Source organism: Canis lupus, chromosome 10 (genome assembly GCF_048164855.1).
Source record: "Canis lupus baileyi chromosome 10, mCanLup2.hap1, whole genome shotgun sequence".
Taxonomy (NCBI): Eukaryota; Metazoa; Chordata; class Mammalia; order Carnivora; family Canidae; genus Canis; species Canis lupus.
The window spans coordinates 68,521,348-68,546,371 of record NC_132847.1 but is presented as its reverse complement, the minus strand read 5'-3'; the positions used below and the strand labels follow the sequence as shown (position 1 = coordinate 68,546,371).

At 40.5% G+C, this 25,024-nt stretch overlaps 1 protein-coding gene across 1 annotated transcript in view; it reads left to right on the top strand.

Annotated features, from left to right (window-relative positions):
* Nucleotides 1-25,024, top strand: part of SUSD1 (sushi domain containing 1) — a 130,069-nt gene that overhangs the window by 15,088 nt on the left and 89,957 nt on the right. Inside the window, exons 4-5 of the mRNA XM_072840349.1 lie at nucleotides 14,604-14,756; nucleotides 15,418-15,597. Coding sequence (XP_072696450.1) covers nucleotides 14,604-14,756; nucleotides 15,418-15,597 — 333 coding nt within the window. The remainder of the gene's footprint in view (nucleotides 1-14,603; nucleotides 14,757-15,417; nucleotides 15,598-25,024) is intronic.

Below are 25,024 nucleotides of genomic sequence, written 5' to 3'. Positions count from 1 at the left end.
TACCGAGGTAAAAATCCTGCAGGGGGTACATTTGATTTATTTTTGGCATGAATGAACTGCATTCCCTCAGAGAAAACATGTTATGATATACTGTTGTTTTAGGCAGCAAATTGCTTGTCGTATGGTTGCAGAAGTGCGGTGCTGCAGAATTAAATTAGATATGTTAAAAAAAATAACATACCAATTTTTTAAAAAAACCTTACAAGATGATGAAATGGTGTTCATTCAATACACATTTCTCCTGTACCTACTGTGTGCCAAGGCTGTGCCAGTGGGAGGTGATGGCAGACAGCTAATTTCAGTATAAAGCATAAAGCAAAGGCCACTTAGGGCACCTGGAATCCATAGGGGCTCTTATCTTGGAAGCTGGGAAGGGATCAGGGAACTTTCTGGAGGACATGATACCCGAAATTGCATTTTCAGAGGCTATGAGAGTTTGCTGGGAAAAACTTCTATAACTACGTATATCACTCTAGTTCCCAAGGATGTGTTTGACTTTAAAAAAATAAGGAGGAGGAGAAGTGAGAAATATTTTATGCAAGAGCCAAATAGATGTCAGCCTAGTAAGAACCAGTCTTCCTGGAACAAAATCCTAATCTTGGCTCTGCTTCTATTTCTTCTACTTCTTGTAATTATTTAGTGACTTTTTTTTTAATGAGATATAATTCACATACCATCAAATTCACTCTTTGAAGGTATACAATTCAGTGGTTTATAGTATACACAAAGTTGTGGAATAATCACCAGTATCTAATTTTAGAATATCTCCGTCACCTCAAAAGAAGCCCCAACATCTGTTGTCAATCATCCTCATGACCTTTCCTTTTGAGGTTTCCAGTTATCACTTTGTAAAAAGCTGATGGACTTTTCTCAAGGATACTGAGTTTCTATCAGCATTACAGTTGCCACAGAAACATCAGTAGACTTTTTAGCTGGGGCAGAGGCTTTAGCAAGTTTTGGGGTATCAGCAGTTATCCAGTGTTTGTCTGGAACCACAGGATATGAGTCCTAGTTCCATGAATTCCAAGCACTCCTGCAACCGGGTGTGGATTGTACTTTGCAGAGTTCAAGCCAAATTCAGGAGCTGGTTGCACGTAGGCCTCTTTGGATGTCACCAACGAGAGATGAGGAATGAGTTTTAGGGGCAGATGTCCCGGCCCCCAGGGCTGTCGCCAAACAAATTCTGGGGATCACGGAAACTTTGCAGATAAAGAAGCTCTGTGGCACTTGCAGTGTGAGGGTGGCTGGGGAGAAAGGGAACTGATGTGGGACTAGGCCTGGGGCTGTCATCTCCCTACCAGCGTGGCTCCAAGGAGCATGGCCCTACCGTGTCTGCTGAAAACTGCAAGATTAAAAAAAAAAAAAAGAAAAGAAAGAAGAAACTGCAAAATGCCTTTGAATTCCCCAAGTCTTGGGAATCCATCTCGACTCAGATGGCAGCTACAACCTTCTTTTTCGTCAGCTCATTTCCTGCATCAGGGGCCTGATGCCATTTCTTCTAGGGAAATGTAACGGTATTTCAGCCTTGACTAGGATATGGGGAAATGGGAAGGGAAAAAAAAAAAAAGAGGACCTAGAGGCAGTGAATGCCTTGCCATTCATCAGTTTCTGGAACCTTCTACTGAGAGCCTGCTTCACATAGATCTGCCTGCGGTGAAGTAAATACCTTCATTCCTAGGTGTGAATCCCTACCCCTGCCAAGACCGGCCTGTTGGTTTCTCTCCCAGGTCAGGAACCTGTTTTCCATGTGAGCCTTGGCTCACAAGCTTCTCAGCTGCCCAGTTGTTTCAGGTCCTGGAGCAGCCTGCTGTGGACTCCGACACGATGTGTGGTCCCACTGAGGTTCCGCCGGCTCTGTGTGGGGTATTGCTCAATGGGCTTGCAGCTGTCCTGAGGTTTCTCCAGTGCTCTCTCCATATGGGATTCTGTTCCCCAAATCCCGATCCTTTGTTTTAGCTGCGTTTTATTCCAAAGTGTCATGTTTTACTACTTTGAAAGAAGGAGGGAACAGGGAAAGATAAACCTAAGGAAGAGTGCACTGGGGAGTCCTTATTCTCCGCCTCTCCAGAGCTCTGCCATAACCGGTGGCTTCTTGATTACTTTCCCTGTGGGATTCCCCTAACACCTGCTTAGGTCTCTCATGGTGGTGGGTGATGGCTTCAGGCCCTCGCTACTGCTCCAGTTCCTAGGAAGGAAAGAGAGGCCAAAGATTCCGAATTGGAAGATGGTTAAGGCAAAGCACCCTTCCCTTAAATGCTAGAGGCCTTGACTAAGGCACTGTTGTTTTTCTTGGGGAGTGGAGGAGCATGCCTCCCACACTTCACTCTTGCCTCTTGCTTCCCAAGGCCCTGTTGAGTGTAGTAAAATATGGACACATGGTTCTTTTTTGCTCCACTAATTGAAAGTTTTGGGAGGGATAATTGGGACAAGAGCTTTGAAGCATCTATAAAACAGGTTTTCCTAAGCAACCTATCAATATTGGCAAGATTGTGAAGGAAGTGGGTAGCCCTTTGTCTTCAGGCTCTTTGCTCATGACCAGTGCCTCTATGAGCATGACCTTGGAAATGGCTCTCCATGTATTCAGCTATTGCTTTAGCAAAGGTTCTATGTCAAAGGACACCTGGGTGGCTCAGTGGTTGAGCATCTGCCTTTGGCTTGGGTGGTGATCCTGGGGTCCTGGGATCAGGTCCTGCATCAGGCTCCCCTTGGGGAGTCTACTTCTCTCTCTGCCTGTGTCTCTGCACCTGTCTATGTGTCTCTCATGAATAAATAAATAAAATATAAAAAAATTTTTAAAAGGTTATGTGTCAAGAAGAATGGAGCTGTTACCCCAGGATAGAGCTCTGGGATAGAGTAAAGACAATTGGGTCATAAAATTCTGATTGTGATGATCTATGATTGTTCTTCCTAAAACAAGACAGAAGAATAAGTCAGTGTTTTTCCCCCTAAGAGTATAGCTTTGTTTCTTCAATTTATTAAAAAAATCACATACTCATGTAGAGTGGTCAAGCAGCTATGCAAAAGCATAAAGGACAAAAAAAATCATATTAATTCAGAGGTTGCAATGCTTAATATTTTGGGAAAGTTCTTTTTTTTTTTTTTAAGAGGATTGGGGGAGGGCAGAGAGAGAGAGAGAGAGAGTGAGAGAGAGAATCCTAATCAGGCTCTGTGCCCAGCCAGAGCCCCTTGTGGGATTTGATCTCACAACCCTGAGATCATGACCTGACCAGAAATCAGGAGGCGGACACTTAATCGACTGAGCCACCCAGGTGCCCAGTAAATCTCTTTTAAGATGCCTCTATGCATATGTACTGCAATCATATTTATATTTTTATTTATTTATATATAGTTAAAGATTTTATTTATTTATTTTAGATAGGGGCAGGGAGTGAGTGGAGGGGCAGAGGAGGAGGGAAAGGGACAAGCAGACTCCATGCTGAGCTTGGAGCCTGATGTGGAGCTTGATCCCACGACCCAGAGATCACAACCTGAGTCAAGATCAAGAGTCAGACCCTCAGCTGGCTGAGCCTCCCAGGTGCCCCTGCAATCATAATTTTAGATTAATAACATGTAAACATACATTGTCCCACTATATGATATTTTATTTCCATAACACGTGATACTGTTTTCTCTACATGTAACTCCATGAAGAGAAGACGGAAGTTATTTTAGTCACAGCACATGATCTTTCCATTTCAGTAAGAATAAATATAGGGGGCACTTGCCTGACTCAGTTGGTAGAGCATGTGACTCTTGATCTTAGGGTTGTGAGTTCAAGCCCTATGCTGGGAGTAGAGGTTACTTAAAATTAAAATCTTAAAGGGGCACCTGAATGGCTCAGTTGGTTAAACATCCAACTCTTGGTTTTGGCCCAGGTCATGATCTCATGAGTTGTGAGACTGAGCCCTGCGTTGGGTTCCACACTCAGTGGGGAGTCTGCATGAAGATTCTCTCCCTCTGTCCCTATTAGACCCACTCACTCTAGCTCTTTCTCTCAAATAAATAAATAAAGAAATCTTTAAAAAATCTTTAAGAAAATCTATATAGCTCAAGAGAAATGAAAATATATGTTCACAAAGACTTGCACACAAATGTTCGTGATAGGAACACCTGGGTGGCTCAGCAGTTGAGCGTTTGCCTTCAGCTCAGGGCGTGATCCCAGGATCTGGGATTGAGTCCCATATCGGGCTCCCTGTGAGGAGCCTGCTTCTCCCTCTGTCTATGTCTCTGCCTCTCTCTCTCTCTGTCTCTCATTAATAAATAAATAAATCTTTAAAAAATAAAACAAAACAAAAACAAATGTTCATAATATCTAAACTGGAAAGACCCCAAATGTCCAATCAATGGGAGGACAGATAAACAAGTTGTGGTGCATTCCTGGAGTGGGGTACTACTCACCAAGGGAGGAACTCTCTATTGATACATGCACAACAAGGAGGAATCTCAAAGACATTATGTTGAATAGAAGATGCCCTTCACAAAAAATGTGCACTATGAGAGTCCATTTATGTGAAATACAGGCAAAAATAAGTTATAGTGATAGAAATTAGAAGGTGTTTTTTTGAGGCACCTGGTTGGGTCAGTTGGTGGAGTGTGTGATGCTTAGAGTTGTGAGTTCGAGCCCCATGTTGGGTATAGAGATTTACTTAAAAGTAAAATCTTTCTTCTTTTTTTTTTTTAAATTTATTTTTTATTGGTGTTCAATTTACTAACATACAGAATAACCCCCAGTGCCCGTCACCCATTCACTCCCACCCCCCGCCCTTCTCCCCTTCCACCACCCCTAGTTCGTTTCCCAGAGTTAGCAGTCTTTACGTTCTGTCTCCCTTTCTGATATTTCCCACACATTTCTTCTCCCTTCCCTTCTATTCCCTTTCACTATTATTTATATTCCCCAAATGAATGAGAACATATAATGTTTGTCCTTCTCCGACTGACTGACTTCACTCAGCATAATACCCTCCAGTTCATCCACGTTGAAGCAAATGGTGGGTATTTGTCATTTCTAATAGCTGAGTAATATTCCATTGTATACATAAACCACATCTTCTTTATCCATTCATCTTTCGTTGGACACCGAGGCTCCTTCCACAGTTTGGCTATCGTGGCCATTGCTGCTATAAACATCGGGGTGCAGGTGTCCCGGCGTTTCATTGCATTTGTATCTTTGGGGTAAATCCCCAACAGTGCAATTGCTGGGTCGTAGGGCAGGTATATTTTTAACTGTTTGAGGAACCTCCACACAGTTCACATTCACATTCCCACCAACAGTGTAAGAGGGTTCCCTTTTCTCCGCATCCTCTCCAACATTTGTTGTTTCCTGCCTTGTTAATTTGCCCCATTCTCACTGGTGTGAGGTGGTATCTCATTGTGGTTTTGATTTGTATTTCCCTGATGGCAAGTGATGCAGAGCATTTTCTCATGTGCATGTTGGCCATGTCTATGTCTTCCTCTGTGAGATTTCTGTTCATGTCTTTTGCCCATTTCATGATTGGATTGTTTGTTTCTTTGGTGTTGAGTTTAATAAGTTCTTTATAGATCTTGGAAACTAGCCCTTTATCTGATACGTCATTTGCAAATATCTTCTCCCATTCTGTAGGTTGTCTTCTAGTTTTGTTGACTGTATCCTTTGCTGTGCAAAAGCTTCTTATCTTGATGAAGTCCCAATAGATCATTTTTGCTTTTGTTTCTTTTGCCTTCGTGGATGTATCTTGCAAGAAGTTACTATGGCCGAGTTCAAAAAGGGTGTTGCCTGTGTTCTTCTCTAGGATTTTGATGGAATCTTGTCTCACATTTACATCTTTCATCCATTTTGAGTTTATCTTTGTGTATGGTGAAAGAGAGTGGTCTAGTTTCATTCTTCTGCATGTGGATGTCCAATTTTCCCAGCACCATTCATTGAAGAGACTGTCTTTCTTCCAATGGATAGTCTTTTCTCCTTTATCGAATATTAGTTGACCATAAAGTTCAGGGTCCACTTCTGGATTTTCTATTCTGTTCCACTGATCTATGTGTCTGTTTTTGTGCCAGTACCACACTGTCTTGATGACCACAGCTTTGTAGTACAACCTGAAATCTGGCATTGTGATGCCCCAGATATGGTTTTCTTTTTTAAACTTCCCCTGGCTATTCGGGGTCTTTTCTGATTCCACACAAATCTTAAAATAATTTGTTCCAACTCTCTGAAGAAAGTCCATGGTATTTTGATAGGGATTGCATTAAACGTGTATATTACCCTGGGTAACATTGACATTTTCACAATATTAATTCTGCCAATCCATGAGCATGGAATATTTTTCCATCTCTTTGTGTCTTCCTCAATTTCTTTCAGAAGTGTTCTATAGTTTTGAGGGTATAGATCCTTTACATCTTTGGTTAGGTTTATTCCTAGGTATCTTATGCTTTTGGGTGCAATTGTAAATGGGATTGACTCCTTAATTTCTCTTTCTTCAGTCTCATTGTTAGTGTATAGAAATGCCACTGATTTCTGGGCATTGATTTTGTATCCTGCCACGCTACCGAATTGCTGTATGAGTTCTAGCAATCTTGGGGTGGAGACTTTTGGGTTTTCTATGTAGAGTATCATGTCATCGGCGAAGAGGGAGAGTTTGACTTCTTCTTTGCCAATTTGAATGCCTTTAATGTCTTTTTGTTGTCTGATTGCTGAGGCTAGGACTTCCAGTACTATGTTGAATAGCAGTGGTGAGAGTGGACATCCCTGTCTTGTTCCTGATCTTAGGGGAAAGGCTCCCAGTGCTTCCCCATTGAGAATTATATTTGCTGTGGGCTTTTCATAGATGGCTTTTAAGATGTCGAGGAATGTTCCCTCTATCCCTACACTCTGAAGAGTTTTGATCAGAAATGGATGCTGTATTTTGTCAAATGCTTTCTCTGCATCTAATGAGAGGATCATACGGTTCTTGGTTTTTCTCTTGCTGATATGATGAATCACATTGATTGTTTTTTTTTTTTTTTTCACATTGATTGTTTTACGGATGTTGAACCAGCCTTGTGTCCCAGGGATAAATCCTACTTGGTCATGGTGAATAATTTTCTTAATGTACTGTTGGATCCTATTGGCCAGTATCTTGTTGAGAATTTTTGCATCCATGGTCATCAGGGATATTGGTCTGTAATTCTCCTTTTTGGTGGAGTCTTTGGTTTTGGAATTAAGGTGATGCTGGCCTCATAGAACGAATTTGGAAGTACTCCATCTCTTTCTATCTTTCCAAACAGCTTTAGGAGAATAGGTATGGTTTCTTCTTTAAACGTTTGATAAAATTCCCCTGGGAAGCCATCTGGCCCTGGACTCTTGTGTCTTGGGAGGGTTTTGATGACTGCTTCAATTTCCTCCCTGGTTATTGGCCTGTTAAGGTTTTCTATTTCTTCCTGTTCCAGTTTTGGTACTTTGTGGCTTTCCAGGAATGCGTCCATTTCTCTTAGATTGCCTAATTTATTGGCGTATAGCTGTTCATAATATGTTTTTAAAATTGTTTGTATTTCCTTGGTGTTGGTAGTGATCTCTCCTTTCTCATTCATGATTTTATTAATTTGAGTCTTCTCTCTCTTCTTTTTCATCAGGCTGGCTAATGGTTTATCTATCTTATTAATTCTTTCAAAGAACCAACTCCTGGTTCTGTTGATCTGTTCCACAGTACTTCTGGTCTCGATTTCATTGAGTTCTGCTCGAATCTTTATTAACTCCCTTCTTCTCTTGGGTGTAGGATCTATTTGCTGTTTTTTCTCTAGCTCCTTTATGTGTCTTCCTTTTTTTTTTTTGTTCTTAAATAAAGGTGATTGTTTAAGGGGAGGGGAGGATTGGCTGGGAAGAAACGTGAGGAAACTTGCTGGATGATGGAAATGTTTTATCTCTTGTTTTGGATGTTGGCCCCATGGTTGTACGAGATTTTCACAACTCACGAACTATATACACTTAAGGTCAGTACATTTTTGGGGGGTGCATGGGTGGCTCAGTTGGATAAGTGTCTGATTTGTGATTACATAATTTTTTAAAAGATTTTACTTATTTATTCAGGACAGACACACACAGAGAGAGAGGCAGAGGCACAGGCAGAGGGAGAAGTAGGCTCCACGCTGGGAGCCTGATGTGAGACTCGATCCTGGGTCCCCAGGATCACGCCCTGGGCCGAAGGCGGCGCTAAACCACTGAGCCACTCAGGGATCCCTGACTCGTGATTTCAGCTTAGGTCCTGATCTCATGGGCTGTGACATTGAGCCCTGAGTTGGGCTCCACACTCCACAGGGATCTGCCTGATTCTCTCCCTCTGCCCCTCCTCCCCATTCTCTCTCAAATAAATCAATCTTAAAAAAAAAAAAAAAAAGATCAGTACATTTATTTATTTATTTATTTATTTATTTATTTATTTATTTATTTTTTAGATCAGTACTTTTAAAATATAGATTATAACACTTGAAAGTTAATATAGAGATTGATATATAATACCTTTACCATTAACTACATGGAATTTATTATGTGACTGTACTATGTTACTTAACTGATTATTTTTTCCCCTATCATGGTTTTTGTCCTTTTTTTTTTTTTGTTTTGTGCGTGTGTTCTTTTCTATCATAAGAAATGTTATAATGAACATCCTTTTACCTACATCCTTATAGATAATTATCTCTTTGTTATAAATCCTGGAAAATAATTTCTGTGTCAAAGGTCTACCTTTGCATTGTTACTTTGCAGTACAGAATGTCTTCCAACAAGTCCACACCAGTATTCTCTCTCACTAATCATTTCATGAAGGTCTTCATTTCTTCACATCCTTGCCAGCACTGGATATGAGCAATGAATGATGTGAGTTTACCAGTCTTGATTTTATTTTATTTTATTTTATTTATTTATTTATTTATTTATTTATTTATTTATTTTTTACTGATTTCATTTATTTATTCATGAGAGACACAGAGGGAGAGAGAGAGGCAGAGACACAGGCAGAGGGAGAAGCAGGCCCCACGCAGGGAGCCCGACATGGGACTCGATCCCGGGTCTCCAGGATCACACCCTGGGCTGAAGGCGGTGCTAAACCGCTGAGTCACCCGGGTTGCCCCAGTCTTGATTTTAAATGGGTGTTTGTGTCCCTCTAAATGTGGCTTCTTAAGAAGTAGGCTTCTTGGCTGAACTTGCCATTTGAGGAAGGCAAGATGGCAGGAAAAAACCCAGTGACATGACTTTCCAAGATGTGAGGAAATAATTTTCGTCTCACCTGCATGGAGTTGGAAGGAACTGATTCTTAGCTGAGTATATGGAGAAGCGCAGACTGTGAGAGCTTTTGAATAAATGTGAAATTTCTTCAGTGCACTTTTCTCACCGCGTCCATTCTGATTCTTCAGATTTTCAAGGCTTCTCCAGGCAAGGGCTTGCACGTTCTCAGACTTGCCTCTCTGGCTCGCCTGCCAAAGCTAAACTCTTGCCTCTTTGACACTCCTGTTCTAGGTCAGGGTCCTCCAGATGGGTCTTCTGATTCTGCCCTAGAGCATTCACATCCAGTGGGGCAAACCAGGTGGCCACTCCCCAGACCGCAGCCAGGAAAGCCCTGAGAGTGTGTGTGTGTGTGTGTGTGTGTGTGTGTGTGTGTGTCAGCATTGCTCATGGTCACACTGAGGGGCAAGTGCAGGCCTTGGGGGAGTGGCTTGTGCTCCAGGGAGAACTGAGTCCATAGAAAGGCAAGGCCCATTCATGTATTAGCCAACATGTATTGAAGACCTAATTAGCTTCATTTTACAAAAGGGCTTTAGAAAGGTTAATATATCTAGCAAGTAGCCGAATCAGTTCTCAAACCTGGGTCTGTTTGACTTTCAAACTGAGGCTATTAGATGAAAGGAGTAAATACAGAACACCGGGGCCCTGGGATCAGGTCATCGTGTCCTGCTCAGTTTTGCTACTTTCTGGTAAGGAATTGTTCTGGCTGTGGATAAAGTTAAATAGTCCTGTATATACAATAGGACAAAAGAGAATTTTCCCCTTGATTAGTTAAATATGTTAATCCGGTTGCTCAGTTGCTCAGAATGTTTCTCGTTCACAAGCAAACATGTTATGACCTTGGAGCCCCCATGGAATCCACCACTTGGAGAAGTTATTCTAATGAACTAAACATGTTTACCCAGCCAAGATTCTAGAATAGGTTAGAAGAGTGATGGTTTGTGAACATTGAGAGGTAGCAGCTCATTAAAAGTAAAAAAATCACGTCATGCTCATCTCAGGGATAGGTGATAGGTACTTCCAGACTTCATTAAGACAATTGATATCTTCGACAATGCCTGTGGACAGGATGGAATTAGTGGTTGGATGATGGTCCAATCCTATTGTAATGGGAGCCACAGTGTGGCTAGTGGTTACGGGTATGGTCCTGGAGCCAGGTATCTGGTTTCAAGCTCTGACTTTCCCACCACTTGACCTGGGTGACTTCAGTGCAGCTACTAACCCACTCTCTGCTTCACTTACTTCCTCTGTAAAATGGGAATAATAATAGCATCTTCCTCATGGGGTTATTGTGAGGAATGAGTTGAAAATAATTAGTAATAAGTGGTGAAGTGTTAGAACAGTGGCTGGCATGCACAGGATGTCATACAGGAGTCATTGAGATTAGCTCTCATTATAACAATCATTGTTATTAGGTTGTGGAATGACTGGACACAAAGCAAACTGATTAATGACTTCAGTGACTCATACAGAGCTGATCAGTATCTAGAAACTCTAAGTCTTTTCCATACCATCACTACCTAACCACATTTTTGTCCTGTAGGATTGGCACTGCCAGTACCAGAAGTCTACCGAAAAATCCATTTATTCACTCACTGTCTTTTGAGGAGTCTGAGGCAGATGGGCAGGCTGGAAGATGAATCTAAAAATATATTTTAAGAATCCTCTGTTAAACAATACCCAAAACTCCATGATTCTATTAGCAACAATTGTTTAACTGAGTTTTTGTTGGTTTCATTTCATTTTGTTGTGTTGTTTTTTTTTAAATTATGTTTCCCCCTTTCTTGACATTATTTATCCTGATGTTTTTCACTGGCTCGAATACTTTAAAAAGTCTTTTTCAGACGAGATCGGGCGCGTTCAGGGTGGTATGGCCGTAGACTAAAAAGTCTTTTTCAGAAAAGAAATGTCAGGGGTTGCCTGGGTGGCTCAATTGGTTGATCATTCGACTCTTGATCTCGGCTCAGGTCTTGATCTCACTGTTCTGAGTTCAGGCCCTGCATTGGACTCCGTGCTGGCTGTGCAGCCAACTTTAAAAAAAAAAAAAAAAGGTTAAGAAAACAGCGTAAAAAAAGATTAAAAAGAAAGAAATGTCAATAATATAATTTCTGAGATCCTTCATGTTCTAAAGTGTCATTTCTTGACTTAAATATAGTACTATGCCTTGCTTCCTTTTCCTTAGAACTCTGTAAATATTATTCCATTCCTATTTGGTGTTTCAGACAAAAAGTCCTAGGTCAGGTTGGTTTTCTCTTCATTATAGATTATCATTTCTTCCTCGCCTGTTTTCAGAGATTTTTCTTTTAATCCATGAAATTCAGAATGATTTTTCACTTTTCAACATTAATGTCTGTTGCCTCAAAAGGCTGTTTTTTCCTTTTTAAGATTTTATTTATTGATTCATGAGAGACAGAGAGAGAGAGGCAGAGACACAGGCAGAGGGAGAAGCAGGCTCCATGCAGGGAGCCCTATGCAGGACTTGATCCCGGGACCCCAGGATCACGCCCTGGGCTGAAGTCAGGCGCTAAACCACTGAGTCACCCAGAGATCCCCTCAAAAGGCTGTTTGGATGTGAATACATAAGCAGAGGAAATTTTTCCTTTGATATTAGCTTTTTAAAAGATTTATTTATTTATTTAAGAGATTGAGAGAGAGAGAGATCATGAACGGGAGGGGCAGAGCTAGAGAGAATTTCAAGCAGACTCTGTGCTGAGCACAGAGCCTGACTCAGGGCTCAGTCCCATGACCCTGAGATCATGACCTGAGCCAAAACCAAGAGTTGGACACTTACCCGACTTAGCCACCTAGGTACCCCCTACAATTCCTCTTTAAGGAATTTTACATCTTTTGGATCTGTTCTTATATTGTTTATTGTCCTATAGCTTCTGTCTCATATAATTTCTTTTTCTATATGTTTTTGGAGAATTTTTTAAAAAGATTTTATTTATTTACCCATGAGTGATACAGAGAGAGAGGCAGAGACAGGCAGAGGGAGAAGCAGGCTGCCCTTAGGGAGCCCAATGTGGGACCTGATCCCAGAACCCTGGGAACACACCCTGAGCTGAAGGCAGATGCTCAACCACTGAGCCACTCAGGTGCTCTGGAGAGTTCGCCAAGTTGGAATTTGCAAATTTAGTTTTCAGCAGTGACCACCCTATTATTCAATGCCTCTATTGGGTTTTTATTTTTGACATTCATATTTTATTTTTAATTTCCAGAATCTCATTGTTTCTTCAGGAGTTCCCCTCTTTTTGTATTGATTACAATATCTTCTTTTTTTTAAAAAAAAATTATTTTTAAGTAATCTCTATACCCAATATGGGACTTGAACTCACAACCCTGAGATCAAGAGTCACACTGTCCTGACTGAGCCAGCCAGGCACCTTGATTACAGTATCCTCTTAAACTCATTTGGACTTCTGCATCTCTTCATATGTCCAGAGTGTTTTGGTCATCTATTATAATGGTACTCCCTGCCCCACCCCCTGCTCGGCTCCACTGAATGGCTTAAAACAGCACTTTATTATTACTCACAGTTCCATGGCTAGGTGCTTGTCTCACTCATGTGGAAACATTCAGCTGGCGGCTGGGCTGGGCTGGTAGGTAAAAGAAGGCCGCTTCTACATCCCAGGGCCTTGATGCTGACTGTTGGCCAGGACACCTTAGTTTTCCATGTGGTGTCTCAATTTGAGGGTGTCCCCTGAATGGCTTCTCTCCCAAGCATGATAGTGTGGATTTCCTTACAGCATGGCCACTGTGTTCCAACAGGGGGATAGAGGAAGCTACCAGTCATCTCCACGGTTAAATTCAGAGCAGGCACAGGGTTAACTTTTGCATTTTATTGTCTTAAGCAAGTCTCCAGACCATCCTAAGGGGAGAAGAGATGGATTCCACTCTTGACTCCCTAAGAAGTGGCCACCATCTATAGTGATGATCTCCCAGATTTTCCCCCAAATTTGCTGCACTAAGATGTAGGTTGATCAGAATTGGTAGCTTGTAGGGCCTCTTTCAGGATTTAAATGAATTACTGGCTCCTAAACAATGATTAGTGAGTGATGAGGAGTCCATTGGGCCACGACCAAAAACAAACAAACAAACAAACAAACAAACAGGAGAATATAGTGAATTTTAATAAAGGCAGAAACAAATTTAAAAGGGTTCTGATATTATATTCTTTCTTTTTTGGTAAAATTATGGTGTTAGTGTAGGTTTTAGGAAAAAAAAGACAAAACAAAACACTCTTTCCTGGCAAAATAGAATATTGGCCACTTTATACTGGTCCTTCCAAAATAACTGGCCTTTAAAATCCCAGAGCCTGGTAACCACCAGGTTTTCTTCAGTCTTGCTCATCTCTTGCTCCCCTGCCTCCTAACCCCCCACCATGGTTCTTGCAAGTGTCTTGGGATAAGTCCCATTTCACTTAAGGTATTTTTTCCTTTAGGTGAAATTCGTGTGTGTGTAGCTCTGATGGAGTTCCTGAAATTTTAGTATTGTTCTCTAAGCCATTCCTGGGGGAAAAAATCTGCTAACTGGCAGAGTGAGTAATCCAGTCTCTGAATTACTGTGTGGTTTTTACCCCTGTACCTAATGCTTTTGGTAATCTTTAGTTTAGGGGAAAAGTCTGCCAAGGGGCATAGTCTTTTTCTTATTGAAGTTTATCATAAATTCTTATAATCTCAGTAAAAATAATGAGACCCTTCTGGAGTTTCCTCTTATACTACCTGCCTCACCATTCTGTGCCCAGGAACTAGAAAGAATTTTTCACTCTGGTTTAAATTGTTTTATATTTGGAGTTCTACTTCAGATGTATATATATATATATATTTTTTTTTTTTTTTAAGAGAAGGACAGAGGAGGGGCAGAGGGAGAGGGAGAGAGAGAAAATCTTAACCAGGCTCCACGCCCAGCATGGAGCCCGAGGAGGGGCTTGATCTCACAACTCTGGGATCATGACCTGAGTTGAAACCAAGAGCCTGATGCTTGACAGGCTAAGCCACCCAGGCACCCCATCCTTCAGGTATTTTAATATGAGGTGGAGGCCATCCTTACTTTGTAGTGATTGAATTTTTTTCAGCATTGTTTTTTTGGGCTCGTTTTGTTGGGTGTCAGAGAGTTGGTGATGGTCATTGGTTTTTGTAAATTTCCAAAATATCCTGACAAGGATTTATTGAAAACCTTTTAGTGCCGATGGTATAAAGGGTATATGAAAAGAACCTTTGAGGAATGAAATAAAATTCATGATGCCATTGCAAACAAATGCATCCATTTTTGTAAGGGTAGATTGAGAATGTGAGAACTGGCTGTTCCAATGCTCCCCCCTGCCCCTGTATTTCCCCTTTTTCTGTTTTTCTCTCCCTTCTTGTATCTGGGTCTCAAGACATAGATGAGTGTGAGGTTTCCGGCCTGTGCAGGCATGGAGGACGGTGTGTGAACACTCATGGAAGCTTCAAATGCTACTGTATGGATGGATACCTGCCAAAGAATGGGCCCGAGCCTTTTCACCCGACCAGAGACGCCACATCATGCACAGGTGGGTTTCTGCCAAAGAAGGAAGCTTTTTGAAAATGGGATTCTGGTCTCAGAGGACTTTCTCCTGCTCTGAGCCTGGGTCCACAGCGTCTGTGTTGGGGATGTGAGCGGAGATTATCTATTCCTTTGCGTGTCTGTACAACTTGTGAAATCCAATAACACAAGGTAGAAGGGGTTGGCTATCTTACATTTTTTTTTGAAAGCTACATTAGTAACCTTCCAGGATTGTTAGCAGTTAATAGATAGTCTCCTATTAAAACGTGATTTTAGGTAGTAAACAGCCAATCTGGTAAGGACCAGCAGCAGAAAAGTGACTCTGGAAATGACTAAGCCATATATAGGAAGGTATTTTGCAGTTCAAATTTTCTACTTTACTGGGCTAGACTTCTTTTTAACTAGTGTGAATTAGTGAAGGTTGATTGCCAAATTCCATCAGCTTTGTGCTTGTATAGATGCTATTCCCTATGGAAGGCCAGAAGATTGAATAGAGACAGTCGTTGAAACATGCCCAGAAGTCAAATGGAAATGAACCAGTCTATGTAAAATACCTCTCAGGTGTGTGTAGGGGGGTAGGGGAATGATGGGGTAGAGGTAGAGAGAGAGGATGAATTTTGAAAATTCATATTCACGTAGTAATGAATTTGACGTTAATTTATTTTCAGAAATAGACTGCGGCACCCCTCCTGAGGTCCCAGATGGCTTGATCATAGGAAATTATACTTCTAGGCTTGGCAGCCAGGTTCGTTATGCTTGCAAAGAAGGATTTTTCAGTGGTCCAGAAGATACAGTTTCAAGCTGCACAGCCTCGGGCACATGGGAGTCCCCAAAATTAAATTGTCAAGGTGAGTTTTCAAAAGGTTCAGGTTCCCAGCTTCTATCATTTTGAGATTGTTTTCATATTTCTCTCTGATTTTCTCTTTCGGGTACTGAATGCATTAAAGAGATCCGATGAGTTCCTTGTCTCTAGTATTCTCTTGGTATTTTTAGGAATAGTTATCCTCTGCAAATAATAATAACATCTTTTATTTTTCTATATTTATAAAAATTATGTTTATCTTGATTGACCCACTTGGTTAGCATTTTCAGAGCAAAAATTTAAATAGTAGTATTGATTTTGAGTCTTCTTATTTATGACTTTCATGGCAGTGGTTTTAGTTTTTCATTGTTCATTTGTGGTCTTGGCTTTTTGATGTTATAGATATCTACTTATATTCTTATGTACACTGATCCAGTTCTATGTGCCAAGTGCTCTTAAGTACTTTATATATCGATGCATTCTCTTAGACACATGTTAAAGTGGCCATCTATGTTTCTGCTTTAAATAAGTCATATGGTAGGTTATATTATTTGCAGATAATGGTCTTACATACTAGTATCTGGAATGGATTCTGGGTCTTTGGATTTTTTTATTCTTTTCATCTGGATTATATTTGCTAAATTTTCTTTAGAAATTTTACATTGATATTCAGAAGCGAGATTGGTTTACTTTATTTTTTTCTATGCCATCTTTGTTGGGTTTGGTGTCAGTATTATTCTAAATTAAAAAAAAAAGGATGTGAAAGAATTTCTTTCTTCATTCTCTGGACTATAAATAGACTTTTAAAAGCTTTGGGAGATTTCACTTGCAAATTATCTGCATGTGGCTTTTTTGGAGAGGTAGTCCTTGAGTTATCTTAAAAAATCCTGTACTAACTGGTCTAAGTTTCCTATCCTTTTTTGGTATCCTTTTTGGTAATTTACATATTGCTAGAAAATCATCCATTTTACCTAGATTTTTAAACTGATTTGTAGAGAGAAGCAAAAAACACTCATCTTTATAATTTTTTGTAGTTATAGTTGTTTGTAAGTGAAAAATTAGAAACAATCCCAAATATCTATCAATAGGAGGCTGGTTAAATAAATCATGACATATAATGAAATGGAATATTATGCAGCCAATAAAAATTACATTGGAAAATTATATTTATTGATATAAATTAGTCCTAACAGTCTATTATTGAGTTATCAACTATATGAATAACATGACATTAATTTTAAAAAACTCATGTACGTATATGTTTACAGAAGTTTAGAAGGTTATACAGCAAAATATAAACAGTGGTAACTCCCTTGGGGGGATCCTGGATGATTTTCAATTTTGATATTCTTTCTGTAGTCAAAGAGTTTTAAACGTATTAGATAAAGAAGCAAAGCTGTTTCCATTTTGGAAAAAAGAAAACAGTTTTCATTGAATTTACTGGGCAGCCGGGAAATCTCAGTGATATGCTTGGCTAAGTTAATTCTTAACGCTGTTCTGATTTGCGATTCAGGCTCTAAATACATTTTAATAGTTAATTATCATCCTGGGGGGCTAGGAAATTCTAAAAGTACATTTTAGTTCTAACATTATCTTTCAATGGATCAATTAAATGCAGAACTTCAATTAAAATGTGCCATAATGCCTATCAAAGAACTCCCTGAGGATTTATATAGGAAAACCCCAATAATAGAGTTTGTGGGACTTTGAGAACTAGTAGTCATCTGGATTATTGGACTGAGAATGGGGAAAGTTAATTTAGAGAAGAGTACTTGTTACATTCCCCAAAGAACTGTTATTTGGAAGATCTTCACTTCCTTTTTCCCTCGTCTAATAACTGCTCCGTCTGCCTGCTGACACCCTCCACCTCCTCCCCACATGGCCACTGGCTCCTCCAGGCTGTGTCTGCTCCTCTGAGCACACCCCTTCTTATTTATCCTTCATCATCCCTTGGGCTTCAGAATCTGGGCTGCATGCCAGCCGGCACTGTATTTTCAGCTCAGAGGTATAAAGCCACAGGAATTGGGACTTCCACTAAAAACACTGGCAAACTGTGAACTTAGATGTTACTGAGGAGCAGATACTCAGGGAGGGAGCAGCTGTGTGTTACAGATGCACCTTTGGTGGCCGATTGACAAGACTTCCCCATCAGAGAAGTTACTGTTGGTGGATCCCATTGTTTGCCTTCTTCCCATTACTGTGACCCTGGAGGCTCAGTTGCTGTGGCCAGGACCCTGTGACATGTGCCCACATCTGAGCAGGCCTCAGGGGTGAGAGCCAGAAGTGAGGAGGAAAGCTTCTAATGCCAGGACTTCTGTGGCTCCCTGTTCTGACTCAGGTAGGGGTGGATAGAAGCATCAGTCCCACCCTTCCATCAGCTCTCTGGAAAAGTCGGAATCAACCTTGAGTTTGTGTTTCCTATTATTCTATTATGGTTTTTTTAATTTTCAGAAAAGGTGCACAATGTATGTGGAAGCTTAAAGAAAATTTTAAAAAAACATTTTATTTTAAATTTTTAAAATTCAGCCGAGCCAGAAGCAAAGTGAAGGAAACACTTCCAACTGTGTTGTCATCAACAATAAATCCAGAGTCCAGGGCCGATGTAGATATCCTGTAGATCTTGTGACTAAGAACAACTGGGGTCTGGGAGAAGAGAAAGCACAGGTACATCACGAACTCCTACATATTATGTGAGAAGAATGGATAAGAATGGATAAGATGGGAAATAGGGTGGTTTCCAGGGAAGAGGCTACTTGGGTGCTCTTCCCTTTGCTTGCTGTGTGAGAGAGCGGTGAGGAGTGCCTTGTAGGATAGGTAGGCCGGGTAGAGGGTTCTGGGGAGAAAATAAATCTGTCTTTCAAGATAAAATCCAAACTTCTAACCATGGCCTCTGAAGCCAATAGGCCTTTTTGGCTTTTCTATAGGTTACATCTGCTATCATTCTCTCCCAACCAACATGTCAAGCTTTTGTCAGCTTCAGGGCCTTTGCATATGCTTCTCCCATTACTTACATTACTTGCCAACCAGCTTAATTTTTTTTTATATTGTGGCAAAATATATGTAATATAAAATTTACCATTTTCACCAAGTACACAATTCAATGGCATTAAGTACATTCACAGTGTTGCCCAGTCATCACGCTTATCTAAGTCCAGAATGTTTTCATCACCTCAAACAGAAATTCTGTAGCCATTAAACAATAACTCCCCGCTCCTGTGTCCCCCAGCCGCCTACCCTCATTCTACTTTCTGTCACTGAAAATTTGTGTTCTAGGTGCCTCATATGTGTGGGCTTGTATGATATTTGTCTTTTTATGTCTGGCTTATTTCACTTGGCGTACGTAATGTCTTCAGGGCTCACCCATGTTGTAGCAAGAGTGAGAACTCCATTCTTTTTTAAGGCTGAGTAATATTCCATCCTGTGTATGCACCACATTTTGCTTATTCACTCATTTGTTGATGGAGTCTCCCTGTTTTGGGCATAGCAAGCTCCTTCTCATATTTCAAGTTTCAGCTTGAAATATGTAAGTACCTGATTTATGATTCTTTGTGTGGTTTATATCACTCCTACTGGACTGTGAATCTAGAAGCCCCGCAAGCATGGCGTCTTCCTCAGCACGATCTCTCACTCCCTGGCACAGTGCCTACCATACCTGAGAGCATACTGAAGGCCTGTGGAAGCACCCTGAATCCCCTCCAAAAGGCGGCACAGACCATGGCAGGCATTATGGAGTTAGCTCCTCAACTGCCATCCCAACTTATCATGTGGCCAAGCCCTGCTGAAACCCTGGCCTCCTCTTTTGTTTCAGCCCTTGAGCTTCATGTCTTTTCCTGATTCCACATCTTCTTACTTTGTCTTCTGTATCTCCACGTTTGCTTCTCACTTGGCGTGACATCTCCGTGCTTTAATGAACCAGGAGTGAGGCCTTGGGGCTGACTCCTGGTCTTCCCTATATCTGTACATATGGCCCTCAAAAGATGGGTAGCCCAGCACTGTGGGCTGATTGCAGAGGCAGAGTTTCTCCTTTGAGTTGGTTGATAAGAATGAGACATGGTTTCTAAAGTCTAATAGTAGAGCCTGATTCTCTAAAGATGGTCAACCCTTTAAGGTGGTTTTCTATAAACATTGTCTCATCTGATCTTTAGAAATGCCTTGTGAGGTGGTTTATTAGCTTATTTCTCATTTCACATATATTCTATTTACAGCTAATGATGGGTATCATATCCCATTAAGAACCAGAGATAGGAAATGAATTAGCTTGTGTCGCTAGTTTATGTATTAAAATGAGAACCCAAGGCACTTTCTAGAAGGCAAATTCCATGTTGAAGCGACCCTTGTGAGTGCTGGAAATGGGAGGTGATGAGGAAAAGCAGAAGGGTGTGGAAGTACACTGTGTGGTCTGCGGCCCACCCAGAAGAATATGTATTGGAGTCAACTCTTCATCTTTTGAGATTCTCGTAGTAGAGCTCAATCTCATCTCTGCAAAGTTGGCAGTGTTTGAAAAAGTTTTGATGTAAGTTGGAACACAAATTAGGATGTTCAGGTGAGAGGGCGGCAGACAAATTTTGTTGTGTTGCTTTCTCTGAAGTTTCATCAGGGGTGTGGGGAGGGGGTGTGTGGAGAAGATTCACATCTAGACCTGGCCACAAAGAGTGCTGTGATTGACTCGTGCTGTCTGCCGTGGGTGAGAGAGGATGACACAGTGGCAGCACACCTATCTTGTGTTTTTATCTTTTGTGTTCCAGGTAATTATTTGAAATAGATTTTTTTTTTTGGTACCACACCACATACTGATCTTTTAAAACATTAAGGAGAACCATATTGACTTCCTGGGTGCGTGCAATAAATCTCTTGTGTTATCCTTTTTGCCAAGTAATTGCCATTACAACATGTCACTTACAAATGGTTGGAGTCGGGATGCCTGGGTGGCTCAGTGGTTGAGCATCTGCCTTCAGCTCAGGGCATAATCCTGGGGTCCAGGATCGAGTCCCACATCAGGCTTCCTGTGAGGAGCCCACTTCTCCCTCTGCCTGTGTCTCTGCCTCTTTCTCTGTGTCTCTCATGAATAAATAAATAAAATCTTTAAATTAAAAAAAATGGTTGGAGTCATTTGAGTGTGCAGAATGAATGATGTTGCTGGTTATGAGACTACCACAAGGTGGTGAATCGGGAGCTTGAGAATCAGCAAGAAATGTATTCACCATCATAATAAGAGGGTCATAATCTAGTGGGTAGTGGCAGGTAGTATTTCTGACAGATATGTAAGATCTTTGTGAAACTTCCTACCATTAGAGGGAGAAGGTCTAAAATTCTCCAGCTTTCATGTCACCTAATTTATTAGTTTTCAGTTTAAATATTCTGTTTACAAGTAGAGCATTAAGATGAAGAGTTTTAATGTTATTTTTTGAGAAAAGAAAGATGCATGTGCAGCTCAAAGCGTCTCAACAACCATTATCGCTTCTACAAATAGAAGATCCTTATGAGAGATACACTGATAAACTCTTTCTTTCTTCCCAGCACTCATTTTTTTTTCATCTAGCCTGTCAGCCCTGCAGTTTCTGAAGTCTTCGGATTCTAGCTGTTTTCATACTAGACACCAGTTGTTGGCAATAAGTGTTGTTATGTGAAATGGAAAGTTTTTTCTTCTTCCAGGTGAGCTTCCTCTATGAATATGATCTGAAGGAAATGTATTGTTCATCGAGGCTAAAGTTCATGGAAGACTCTAGACTACAAATACATCAAGAAGTTTTTTTTTTTTTTTTCCTGCTGCCTTAAGGGCGAGTGGACTTTTTGGTACTAATGAGCTCATTAGCTTAGTTACAGCAGTTAATAAGCTACCCTTGAGAGTGTGCTTCATGGATAGTATAACCCTCCTATTTTCCTTTGATGATCATAATAACATTTTCTAAATGCAAGTTGCCACATACCGAGATGCTAGATTCCAGCCCCCCACATTGATGATATGTGGAATTTAGGACTCAAATGATCCTGGAATGAGGCTCTAACTACATGTGGCCAAATTTAGGAGCATGCCAGAAAGTGCATGAAACTGTCTTACGGTTACATTTTTCAGCCCATTCCTTAGGCCATAATTTTTATGTGTATACATCACAAGGACTCATGTTCATAATCATATTAATAACACATGATTGCAGGGGATATTCTAAAAATATGGGATGTAGATATAGCGCACAAAGAGCTTACCATTAAGAGGGAAAAGGGACATTTTTACAAATGAAGCAAATGAAGAAAATACAGGTCTACGTGCTGAATTATCTGATCTAGAACACACATATAGTGGAGACTCTGGTGTTAATCCACTAGACTGTTTGGACCCTTACAACCTGCCACAGCCCACTGATCTCTAGGTGATATGTAAATCTGCTTTGACTCTAAGGTGCAAGAGTGACATTTCTGTTATTGTTGTGTAAATGAAAGCTGATTTTAATATGATTTTCTTTAGTTTTCATACTTGTTTCTGCTCCTCTGCCAAAGCTTCCAGGCTAGTAGTTTATTTCTCTGGGAAGACTTTTTTTTTGAGTCAATATCAGCATGTGGAATAGGTCTATCATTCATTCTCCTGGCAGTTGGCAAAACATCTGCCTCAATTTATGGACACTATTGGTCTGTTTTTTTCTTTCTCAGCTTGGTATTTATTGGTCTCTAAAACAGTTTTAGATGGAGCTTATATTATTCTGTTATTTCTGAAATCAATCACATTATTGTGCTGATGTTTATAATGAGAAGCAGCCAATGAGGATGACATTGGCGACACAGCCAGTTGTTGATTTAGATGCCACAAATTGCCAATACCTTTCATCAAATAGATTTCCTTCTGGAATATTTTCTTGGATAGAATATTAAAGCTAGTAGTGTGGATAAACATTTTTACCTTCAAGATATGAAATAGAGTTATAGTCTGAATGTGGTCCTTGAAACTCCCACAGCACATCCCCCCTCCCCTAAGGAGACTTGTTTTGAAGCTGATTATTTGAATAAAATCACAGATAGTAGGGTAGTAAAGACAAATTCCCAGCCATGGGGGCACCTGGGTAGCTTAGTCGGTTAAGTGTCTGACTTTCAGTTTCAGCTCAGGTCATGTTCCCAGGGTCCTGAGATCAAGCCCTCCATGGGGCTCTGTGCTCATCAGGGAGTCCGCCTGGGGATTCTCTCCATCTTCCCCTCCCCCCACTCGTGTGCTCTCTCTCTCTCTCTCTCTTTCTCTCAAATAAATAAATCTTAAAAAAAATTTCCAGCCATGTTCATAATTAGTTGACTGTATTGCTGATACATATCCAAATGTTGTTCCCTCATAATATAATTAGCTAGAGAAATGTGTGCTTAAATGAACACCCCTAATGCATATCTAATGCAGATTTGTGCTCCTTATTTTTTCCTTTCCTTTGAATATAAACTGTTTTTAAATGGACTATTTCCTTGTGATATTGAGAACTTTGGGCATTTTGTGTAGAACCATATTTTTATTACCACCTATTGAAGCCTCTGTTGATTGGTTTTGAAGGATTTCTTAAGAGTAGTCACCTGCTTTCTTGGGTACCATTTGGTCTGAGTAGAAGTGGCAGTGGCTGCGATCTCTCTTAAGCATGATGGGAATATCTGTGACAGGGCCATGTGCCAGGACAGACCCCTGTCCCCTGTGTTATGGGGTTAAACAACAGTACTAAGGCAGCTTTAGGGTATCTCACAGATGTAGGGGTAAGTCTATTTCCAGCAGCTGTCTTGCTCTGGGAAAGCTGTTGGAAACAAGATTTGGCAGAGGAAGTTGTTATAGAACCATTCCATACTGATTTGAATGCTCCTTTATGCAACTTTTTCTCCTGAGCTAACTTCTAAGTTCAGTCCTAATCAGGGTCTACACTCCTCAGATTTAATGGACCTGGACTTTGGGGCCATACATCCCACGGCTTGAATACTAGCTCTATCTTTCACTAGTGGTGTGACTTTTGAATGAGACTTAAGCCCTTACGAGCTCTTAGGGGCTCTTAAGCTCCATATTCATATCTATAAATGACATGAGAAAAAACCATCTACCTTGCAAGGTGTTTTGTGAGGAATAAATAAGATAATATATATCTAATAGGCTTATGTTTAGTAGAATTTTGATGAATGCTATTATGATTAAAATGATTGAAGTCTGAACAACATCCCCAGGATTCCCTGATAGAAAACTGAGATTAGTTTTTTGTGAGTCTATTACTCTGCTTTCATTCACTTGGTGTTTGGTAGGTGTGTGTTACTGCTGTTGGGTTACAAATATAAAGGTAATGTATACTTGTTATTTGTACTTACAATTTACTGATGCCTCTTTCCTTCCTCAGGGGCTGTTATTCATTTCAAAGTAACATTTACTGCATCTTGAACAATGATAAAGCAGTAGCAAGCTATCAATGAACAATTATTTACTGAGTATTTACTATGCAAAACATACTATTTAAGCAGGCATGGGGGGGTACAAGAGATGATTAAATAAAGATTCTGTCCTTTACAAACTGGCCATATATTTGGGGAGACATAATATATTCATAGAAAGACATTAAGCCCTCAAGCATGTGATGATAAATGGTAGCTATTCATATTAGTATTTAATTTAGGTTCTGAGTTGAGCGTGTGCATAAAAATCAAACTTGGAACCTTGTAGAAATGTGGATGCCAAGAACCCAACTCAGTGCCACTGATTTAGAAGAATTATATCTGGGTAAGGGGAGAGGCTGTGAGCCACCAGCATGGGTGTTTTTCCAAAGGTCCCTAGGCAATTCAGATGTACAGCAGCTGTTTAGAACCATGTGTTTAATCCAAGCCATGCTAGAATCTTCTCTAGATATCTCTCCGCAAGAGACTATCCAACTTAAGTAGCTAGAGCATGGGATCTCAGAGAGTCCTGGTTGCCTGCATCGCCTTGAGTTGCTGAACCTTAGTCCCTAGAGACCAAGCTACTGCTCTCTCATCAACTCCCAAATTAATATTTGTGGTAATTAATTTTAAAAAATCTTGTATTTTTATGGGCCTTCCATTATTCTTGGTCACGTCCAAGGATGGAAGCCAATTTAGATATCTTCTGTACTCTTATACCTTTAGAATCTCCCTTAATCTGATTACCTATCACTGGGTTCCCAAACCTCTCCAATGTATTATTTAGAATTCTAGTTTCAAGGTCCATAAACCTACATAAACCTATACACTCAATCTCTTCACTGCTGTTCCCTCTATTTCCTGCTATAACTGAACCCTGGCTTTAACTAGAAGATATTTTAGATGTCAACAATGACTGGGCAGCCTTATGAAACATTAACCACCTGTTCGGTTGATTGCTTATGTACACACAAATATACTCATGTCTTGCAGTGTTTTGGGATGGTTGATATGTCTAAAGGTTTGATGCTGGGAAAAACATAATGAGGGCCAAGAAGCCTGGTGTCTAGTAAATGTGTATGAAAAGAAAACAAATCTCTGTG